The sequence below is a fragment of the Macrotis lagotis genome, chromosome 4, assembly GCF_037893015.1.
Source record: "Macrotis lagotis isolate mMagLag1 chromosome 4, bilby.v1.9.chrom.fasta, whole genome shotgun sequence".
In the NCBI taxonomy this organism is placed as follows: domain Eukaryota; kingdom Metazoa; phylum Chordata; class Mammalia; order Peramelemorphia; family Peramelidae; genus Macrotis; species Macrotis lagotis.
Window position 1 is genome coordinate 124000100 of NC_133661.1, and position 10398 is coordinate 124010497.

Here is a 10398-nt window from a genome sequence, read left to right on the forward strand (position 1 = left end):
TGGACATGTAAAAATATTTTGAAGATAGCCTGTTACCCAGAGCTAAGACACAGCAAGTTAGCTATAGCCTGAGTTTTGCAAGACAATTATCCATTGCATTCTGGATAATATCACCTGCTGACAAAGTGCATGACTTCCACCAGGACCAGGTATTCACTAAGGAATTTAGCTCCCCTTATTTCCCAGGGTCAAATTCAAAATCCCTTTTCCTTTTAACTACCAGGTGCTGCAGTCCTGTTCATGTCAAGAACACCATGTTCTGAACCCTGAGAAGTAATCACAACCCAATGGACTTAAGATAAGGACTGTTCCCACGGGACCCAAGTCATCTGCATTGTCCCAAAAAATGCCACCAATGTGAACTGTCTCAGGACCTAGAATGAGTATGTTTTGCCCCAATCACTTTTAGGTATATATGGGACCCCAGACTTAGAAGTTTTAGACTGTTCTTCTTAGGAAGGGATGAAGAGGATCAGGGCCTTCCATTTACAAATGACATTTTCCTCATTCTGAAATTAATTAGACTTCTGTTTGTGTCCTGACTCTCCTGTTTCTAGCCTGCTCTGTGCAACTCCAGTCACCTACAGATTAGAGGCTAATTCCAATCCAGTTGACAAGCAAAACTTTAAGCAAGCATTCCCTCTATTGAATCAATACTTTTAAGTTTTATTGTGTGTCTGAATATAACAAATATCACAGATAGAGAATACTTCCACATGGAAATTGGTATAGAGAAAAAAAAAGAAAATTATAGAAAATTATATGTGAAACTCCTGATTTTGTACAACTTGGTTTTTTTATCTCAAGATTCAGTGTTACTTTAAAAGCTACACTACTTCTTGATTTCCTTCTATTCTCATTTATGCAGAAAAAAATGTCAGTGACCTTTTCTTTTTTTCTCTTTTAAAATGCCTTTTAAATAGTCAACAATTAAGGAGAAAGGGATCTTGTAATCCCTATACACTCCAGATAATAGACTCACTATAAAAACATTTGTTAAGCTAGATTACTTGTGAGAGCTTGTCATTTCTCAAACTTTAGTCAAGTATACTGTTGATGTATATGTAGACTATCCTCAAAAAATTGGGAAAAGTTAGAAAATTTGGGATATAAGTCAATGGTTATTTGATATTCTCATACAAAACATATACTTTAAAGAAATTCCTTCTCTTTGAATTATATTGGGGGTTTTATGGAAGCATTTTTACTATAAAAATAAAATATTACAATTGGACTGAAAATATTGTAAGAGCATATCTGGAGGATAAGAAAAAATTGATGAGGAAATGACAGCTATTAAGGAAAACATTCAGAAAGGATAATGATTTAATGATTTTTTTTATTGTTGTGGTTCAGTTGTTTCAGATGTTTCATGACCTCATTTCAGGCAAGCAAAATTAAATGAGTTGCTCAGGGTCACACTGCTGGGAAGTGTCTGAGGCAGGATTTGAACTCAAGATGATCAGTCTTCTTGATTCGAGTCCCCCAGTCTAGGTTCAATGTGATACACCTGTTAGAGGAGTAATAAATAATCAATGAGGATATAATGATGTATATTCTTTCTGAATTCTAAAGGATGTTAGCCTTGCTATCTATCCACTCTACAATGCATGGTATGAACTGCTAGCATCTCTATTCACCTTATAATGGAACTCTGCTATAGGTGCTGTTTTCTCTGATTACAATATGAGGTCTTTGAGAGAAAAAAACTCTTTACTCTTTTATTTTTATTGCCAGAAATTAACATTTACTGTGCTTAGCACAAAGTAAGCACTTAAAACATGCTTTTCCATAGTAAGGCTTCCAGTTCCAAACCTAGATGATTGGGTAAATGATGCTACCACCAAGAGAAATCTAGAAGAAAGTTAATGAGTTTAACATGTATGATTAGGAAATTTATCCAAAGTTGATATATGACAGAAACTGAGCAAGAATTGGAAGTGTTTAAAAAGTCAAAAAACTCAATTAAAAAAAGAGAACTTGAAGAAAAATGAAGAGAGGATAGGTTGATGGTATAAATAGATATAATGTGGGATCTGGAGTCAGAAAAACCCAAGTGTAAATCTGGCCTAAGAAACATCCTAGCTGTGTGACCCTGGATAAGTCACTTCCCTGTTACTTCAGTTTCCTCAACTGTTTTGTGAGGATATTAATAGCAGCTACCTCCAAGGGATGTTGTAAGGATCAAATAAAAAAGCACATAGCCCAGTAAGTGCATAATAGATACTTCTTTCTTTGATGAAGCAAAGTCAAGGGGAGAAAAGGGGAGGAAGTGCTAGGATTAAAAGCACAGCTGGAGGGTTTGTTTGGCTAAGAGTCCCATTTCAGCCTGAAAGGAAGGATGGGGCAGGAACGACAGCACTGAGAAAAGTGAAAGGAGTTAAGTTCTATAAGAAGACCTTAATTTCAGCACTGAAGGAGAGGAGTCATTTATTATAGGAAAGGTTGGAGAGTGGGGGAGGAGAAAGGGATGAGGATAAGGGGAGGTGGAACAAAGGAGGAATGAATTTAGGGGTTCAAGGAAAGAGGAAATAGCTTGGAACAGTCATGTGTAAAAAGAAGTCCATTCAAAGAGAAAGAGAGAGAAAATGCAAAACAATTGAAAAACATTGAAAAACATACAGCTTACAATTTTAATTTTGTCAAAATTAACAGCACTTACAGGTTTTTTCATCAGATAAGTATTTCTGAATTCCTCAGGGGTCAAATCTGAAAACTGGTTAAGTCCCACTGAAAAGAAGTTTAAAAAATTCAAAGAATAAATAGCAGAGAAGGAATAATAAAATGCTTTACTCACATGATCTTTTCAAAATTTTTAGGCTTTTTCTGAACTTTTAAGACTTTTAATTTTTGGTGTTATTCAGATACTAACCACTTTGAATTTGCATAAGAGTAGCTGGATATACATAAGATTAACTGTTTCAACTTGCATCATCTTAATCATCGGCATATTTATATCCCCTTTCCAAGCCATAGTGACTGAGGCACATGGTGTCTGATACCCCTTGGGCTTGGAGTTTAAAAGCCTAAGCCTTGAGAGAATCATGGCCCTCACCCTAGTGAACACATTCCATAATCTGGACAAAAAGCAGTTGATGTTCTCTCAAGCTCCATTAACTCCCATAACCTACACTTTCCTCTTCCCATTCACAAATAGTTATGATGCATGATGAAATCATTTGAATTCACAATCATTCATTTTATGTTGTTAACCATAATTTTCTTAGGCTAAAAATGAAATAGTTGTATACATGAAGTTTTATTCTCTAGGATCTTACTGAAGGATGGATGATATCATTAAAGAAAACAACCATGAGCTTAATAAAGAAACAATGTTTAGAGGAATCACACAAAGGATTCCCAAATTTTTGATGGCCAGCCAATCAGGCTATATATTAGTGCACAAAGGTGGCACTGATTAAGTTATGATTCTCTAATCCACCCATGAGGTCTGCTCTATGTTAGAACTAACAAAGATCCAATTAGCAAGAGGACTAATTTCTCCTCTTCTCACTTAATATTTTATGTTGTTGCCAGATATAGACATATAGACATAAAACATTCCCAAAATGTCATAAGTATTAGAATATATTAAGTCTCTTATAGAGATAACCAGATCAGGATGGTCTTAGCTCTGATTGTTTATACAACAGTGAAAAGTCCAAATTATAAGTGCAATTAGAGGAAGACTAGCCTGTTTCACATGTACAGAGCCTGCCTTCAGATTTATAACTGGAGAGACACAGACCTGATCGAGGGCAGAGGCTAACATTCAGACTTACAAATCTCAATTAGAGATTCATAAAACAATTTTTGATCAGAAGTATAGAATTAAAGAGTGTTGGAGACAATAGGTTCATGCTTTGTTATCAAGAATCCTGGATTTTATCTCCCTGACCACAAGCTGCTGATGAAGTAGAGAATTATAAATGCAAAAATTTATAGTCAAAAGCAAATTCTGTAATCTTAAATGTTGTTAAATCTTGTTAAATTGGTAGAGGGTCTTTGCTCTTAAAATATAACTTGATTCCTATCATTTCATTGTTTAATGTAAAACTTGAATCCTGTCTCTTCATTCCCAGCCCCCAGCTTCCAACCATCCACCTGGTTTCAGTCACCCCTTTTGCCATTAGGGTCTAGATAAGAGGCAAGGCTATAAAATCCTGAGCTGGACCCCCTCTAAGGGGACTCTCTCCTTCTCTCTCTGGACCAGTCATCTCTCTCTAACTGTCTTTCCTTAGCTCCCACTCTTCATCTCAGCCTCTGTCTACCAAGCAAACACACCTAGCCTTTTGTTATTCACCCTGTCATAAAGTGTTTTTTGACCCTTCAGGAGGAAAAGTTTTTAATCAGTTCATTTTGCTATATTTCTGTAATAAAATCCTGAGCAGTTTTAACATCCCAGGGCCCTCAATTTCTCGGTTACACCAAATTCTATCTTTAGTTGATTACCCCAAAAATCCAAGCAGCAGGGGGTGGCTAGGTGGCACAGTAGATAAAGCACCAGCCCTGGAGTCAGGAGTACCTGGGTTCAAATCCAGTCTCAGACACTTAATAATTACCAGCTGTGTGGCCTTGGGCAAGCCACTTAACCCCATTTGCCTTGCAAAAAAGAAAACAAAAACAAAAAAAAAATCCAAGCAGCAACACTAACACACATTTCTCTTGACTTTATTTCTTCTAAACCTATCTTTATTGCTCATCCCAAGATTCACTCTCTCAAGCTCTTAGTCATATCCTGCTAAACAATACTGGAAGAAGTCACAAACTCTATAAACTAATATAGGCTGTGTACATTTGAGTGGGTTCTCACTGCTGCTGAAGACAACTTAATCTTCTCTACTTGACTAAATATATCCCCTACAGGTTGTTGCAAAAATTCTCTTAACTCTTCATCTACCTCTCTCCAAATCCTTTTAGTTCAGACCTTCTGTACTTTACTGAGAAAGTAAATGCTTTTGATCAGGAATTCTCACATCTCTAAGCTACATCTCAGGCTTCTGATATTTTCCTGTCCAGGCCAATCTATACACAGATGCCTAAAGCACAGTCTGACTGTGCCATTCACTTGTTCAGGACTTTTCAGTGACCTCCTATTATCTCTTGGATGAAATAAAAAACCCTCACTTTGGTATCTCAGGCCCTTCAGTCCATCAGTTCACTTCTCCAGACATTTTATAAGGTCCCCTTCATTTAATCAACATTCCTGTCATCCCTATCATCAACCAAATTGTCTATTGACTTTTCTGAGTTCAGCATTCCATCTATTATTCCTTCTCTACCCTTCCATAGGTCACTATTCCTGCCAGAAATGCACCCAGCCCTTTCTTAGAATCTTCAGCTTGCTACAAGACAAAAATCAAATTAGTTCCACCATAAATCTCTGTTTTTCTCCCTGGTTGTTAGTAAGGATGTTATAAAGACCCTCTAGACTAGAAACTTCTTGAAGGCAGGGACTGTTTTTCCATCACAAACACTTGACCCAGTGGATAAAGCACTGGCTTTGGAGTCAGGAGAAGAGGAGTTTGAATCCAGCCTCAGAAACTTGCCACTTGCTAGCTCTGTGACGTTGGACAAATCACTTAACCCTGATTGCCTCCCATGCAAGGCTATCTCTAGTTGTCCAGATTCATATCTGACCACCGGACTCAGATGGCTCTGGAGGAAAAAGTGAGGTTGGTGAATAAGCACAGTCTCTACGTCCCCCATTCAAATTCAATTTACTTGCATGTCATGGCATCACCTCCCTGATGTCATGGTGTTCTTTCAGAATAAAACGCAACATCATCATTATCAACACAACACAAAGGCCAGCACTCCATAAACACTAATATGTCTGCTTACCCCCACCCTACCTCACCTCCTGGTCTGTGGCCACTCAGCTGCCACCTAGAACCTTTAAAAGCCCACAAGCCAGCATCCCTCTTGTCCCTAAGGGACCACTCACTATGATCCCTTCTTCTAAGACATAACCACTTCCCATTCATACTCTCTGGAAAGAGAGACCAGACCATCTCATGGAGGTACCAATACCCTTTAACTGATTCAGCTAATTCTACAAACTTCTGGAAAGAAGTAAATTTTCTTCATGTATAAAAATTCTTACATATAACTTAGTTTCATACTTTGGCAAAACGCATTGTATTATATTCCCTGAATCTGGCACATAGTAGATACTTAATAAACTACATGTTGACTGATTGGCTGAAGATTCCTCTAAACCATAACAAACCATTTCCTGATTAATTTATTACTATATTTTAGCTTATATTCTTCTATTTTCTAACATTATTTTACCACCTCCCCAATTCCCAGAGAAGTATCAAGAATAATTTTATTGCAGTACTTGTGAATGAGTGGTTTCCAGCATTATGTTCATCAACCATTCTCTTAGTTTCAAGAAAAATACGTAGCCTGCGTTGATACTCTGCCGGTTCATATTCCTTGTTGAACTAGAAAAAAATAAGCAGCATAAAAAAAAAGGTAAATTAAGAAAGCAGCAAAAGGTTGACAAAATAAAGACTTCATTTTTGCTAGATTAAAAAGGGAAGAACTTTCCTGTTAATAATTTTATTAGACTAATGGATTTCAGCCATCTCAATATAGTGAGCTTTTTAAAAGGAATATCCAGTGACTGCAGTGAGCCAGACATACTCACTCCCAGAGACTTTTGCTGATGTGAGCTGTCTGACTTTGATTAACGTTGCATCCCAAACTGGCCTAAACAAGTTTTTCCATCTACAAAACATCCTGCTACTGTGCCCCACCTGTTCCTGGGAAAGACTATCAATTCTATTTTTTTCTTTTTGGTTTTTGCAAGGCAATGGGGTTAAGTGACTTACCCAAGGTCATACAGCTAGATAATTATCAAGTGTCCGAGATCAAATTTGAACTCAGGTCTTCCTGAATCCAAGGCCAATACTCTATCCATTGTACCACTGTGGATCCAGTGTACCATTGTCCATTCTTTACCCTAATTCTACCCTGAAAGTCCTCTTTGTGGTTTTCAAGCATAATTTATCCCTGCTTCTCCTAAGATTTGGGTTCCTTTGTACTTTGTTCTGGAGTGTATCACCACTAAATGTCTAATTTTTCTCCTGATAAAAATTTTCCACTTTCAATTCAGCTGGCACTCCCCTGCATTTTGAGAGCTTGGCTTCACTGAATTGACACTCTTAAAAAGGAAAGGTGGCTAGGCCATTAACATAATAGAGTAATAGTATACTGAATATTTAAAGCAGCAGACCCTATGCCTACATTCACTACTAATTAAAATATATCATAATAAAATTGATTAAGTAATTTAGTTTTCATTAATTGACATTTTATTTGACATATTGTTGAAGAAATACTCTGGTGATGAGTTGGAAAATACCTCCTCTTTACATCTGTGACTATTTCTTAGAAGGAAATTTGTGACATTTAAAAAGCTCAAAAAAGAAGAAATAATCACTGACCTCTTTCATCCACGACTGAAAATGAGCCTCATCTGTGAAGGAAAAAGTACATATTAGAATCTGGCATAAACCAGATATGTTTGGTCTACTTTCGACTGAATTAATAAATGAATTAATTTTTTTTATTTTTAAGACCCAGTACTGTTTTAGTTATCTAGCAAAATGAAAATCTATTGGATGCTTTACAAAATGTAATCTTTTAAGAACTAAGAATTTGTGATACTCTTTAATGCAAATTAATAGTCTAACTCTAGCAGCAGGAGGAGCTGAAGTTTGTCCTAATGCTTGAATGGTGTCATTGGAAATCTGTAATCTATACAGTCATTAGGCCATTGGATTGCTCAGTAGATAGAGAATTGGGCATGGAATTTGAAAGCTGAGTTCAAATCTAGTCTAAAAGCCTTACTAACTGTGTGACCCTGGGAAAAACACTTAATCTATCTGCCTTAATCCCCTAGAGAAGCAAATGGCAAATCATCCCAAAATGATGCCAAGAAAACCCCATAGATAGGATTGCCATGCTGTGGTCCATGGGTCATAACCAAACAACCCCATACATTAGTTATCAACTACATTCATTTGATGGTCTGGTGACAAAGTCAAGAAAAAGTAGGGCTCTAGATTAATGGGAGGACCATCAGACAAACTGAAATAATTAGAAGGGATTAAGGAAAAAATACTAACTTCCAACCCTCTCTATCCCTCTAAAATGTAGGACAGGGTTTTCTTGGATATCACATAGAGGTCAGGTGTAGGTCTTTTGGACAAAATGCATCAATTCTCTGGGTTACATTATCAATTTAAAATTGTTGACTCCCTACAGCCAAATTTCCTTCAGTTATGATCTATTTTTTTTCAAGTTCCCAAAAGCAATGCAAAACCCTTGGAAATTCTGGCACACCATAATATAAAGGAGTAATGCTTAGAAGCCAGAGGGCTTGGATTTAAATTGTCTTGGGATAAGTCTCTGATTTATCCTCTCTGCCCTCAATTTTAGCATCTGTATATAACAGGTTGGATCCATCACTCTGAGGCCCCTTTCAAGTCTAGATCTCAGATTCCATGTTTCTCTGGAGGAGCCAGGAGATCTGAGATCTAAGTCTGCCTGGCTCTGCCTGCCACCAACTGGTTCTGTGACCAGGGTCAAGGGCTTTCACCTTTCTGGGCCTCAACTGCCTTCTATTTAGTAAAAGGACAAAACTTCTAGGGTTCAACTTTCAGCTGAAAAACCAAATGGTCAATGGTTTTAATGTTTGCCTAGTAATATTTGACTTAATTCATGATCACAAGAACGTTGGTCAATTTTAGACAGAACAGTGTAGTTTCAATGGTTTCAAGCTACTGAAGTGCTCTGCAGCAAACCCAAACTCTGTATTTTCAAAGTATTTGCATAGTAGTATTCTGCATGGAATATAGTGCAGCACCACTTAAGTTATCCACCCATTTTACAAATGGCAAGAAGAGACATCGCTAGCATTAATGGGAAAATATTAAACACCCTTAGCATTAAGGGATGGGAAACGGGAAAAGATGTAACTATCATGTGGCAAAATGAAGTCTGGTGTCTGGAGAACAGCTCCTGGGCCTGAGGCACAATCTTTTGTTTACACCCTGGCTGTTTTGTTCCTGCCAAAAGTTTCTAGTGTGGTTTAGTAGGTTTAGCCTACCTTTTTATTTCCCAGAAAGGAGTGTGTGTGTGTGTGTGTGTGTGTGTGTGTGTGTGTGTGTGTGTGTATCTGTTTGTCTTTGGAATTGTCAAGTTCTGCTCCTTCCTTGGCCCCTGGATCTGATCTGTCCCCCAGGCTCCCTTTGACTGTCCCTCCTTCACTAAGTTAACTTGGAACAAGCAGAAAGCAGACTTTGGCATCCAAGAATTTTCCATCCCATCTGCCTTACCTTCTGCAGAAACAGGGGGCAGGCTGCATCCTCCATCCATCTTGTCCGACATTGGGATCCCAGACACTAGGCACTGTCCTAGCCTATACCCTGGCAATGATGAAGAAGTGGCTGCTGCTGCTTCTGCTGCTGGAGCTGCTCAGGCTGGTTGGGCATCGTCTTTATGTGTCTGGGTCAGGAAGCTGCTGGGAGGAGGAGCAACTCACTGGTGAATCAGAACTCCCAAGATTTCACAACTCCACCTTTGGTGGGTCCTGAAGGCCAGCCTCTGGGGCAGTGATTTCTGGCTGAATGAGGAAACAGCCCCAGACTAAACCTGTCCTGGTTTACCTGAGGCAACTGGCTGAGAGGAGACATTTACCTGTAGGTTACTCTCTCCTGGCCCCCAAGTTGGGAATGAAGTGGATGACTCTATGGGATCAATGAGACAAAAGTATTTATTAAACCTTTATATACAAGCACTTATTGCTTTGTATATAATTTAAACTACTAAAGCTTTGTATATAATTTAAGCCACTAAAGCCGCTAAAAAATTTAAAGATTTAAATTTAGGGGGCGGCTAGGTTGCACAGTGGATAGAGCACCGACCCTGGAGTCAGGAGTACCTGAGGTCAAATCTGACCTCAGACACTTAATAATTACCTAGCTGTGCGGCCTTGGGCAAGCCACTTAACCCCATTGCCTTGTAAAAAAAAAAAAAACAACAACAACAACAAACAAACAAAAAGATTTAAAATTTAAAAATTTAAAATTTAAGCCACTAAAACTTAAAACTGCATGAACTAAGATTTTGGCAACACAAGTTGCTACTAAAGTTTTTATCTTTTGGGTCAAAGAGGTACTAAAAGTTTAAGGTATCAATAGATTAAAACTGCACTAAAACTTTGGGGACACAAAAACTTGAATGGCTTAGAACTGCACTACAACTTTTGGGACAACCTTTTCCTCCTTTTGTCACATGAGGAAACTGAGGCATGGAAAGGTCAAATGTCTGGATCTATATAATCTTTTCTCTCCTCCTGTGACCTTGAATGAGTCAGACATT

The 10398-nt window shown here is 37.9% G+C and overlaps 1 protein-coding gene across 1 annotated transcript; it reads right to left on the reverse strand.

Moving 5' to 3' along the window:
* Nucleotides 1-1298: 1298 nt before the first annotated feature.
* Nucleotides 1299-9497, reverse strand: LOC141520016 (pro-cathepsin H-like). The gene is made up of 5 exons (XM_074231922.1): nucleotides 9354-9497; nucleotides 7458-7489; nucleotides 6347-6452; nucleotides 2663-2730; nucleotides 1299-1510 (listed from the first exon to the last, which is right to left on the reverse strand). Exons 1-5 carry the CDS (start codon nucleotides 9403-9405, stop codon nucleotides 1463-1465), a joined length of 306 nt encoding a protein of 101 aa, XP_074088023.1. The 5' UTR covers nucleotides 9406-9497; the 3' UTR covers nucleotides 1299-1462.
* Nucleotides 9498-10398: the final 901 nt, after the last annotated feature.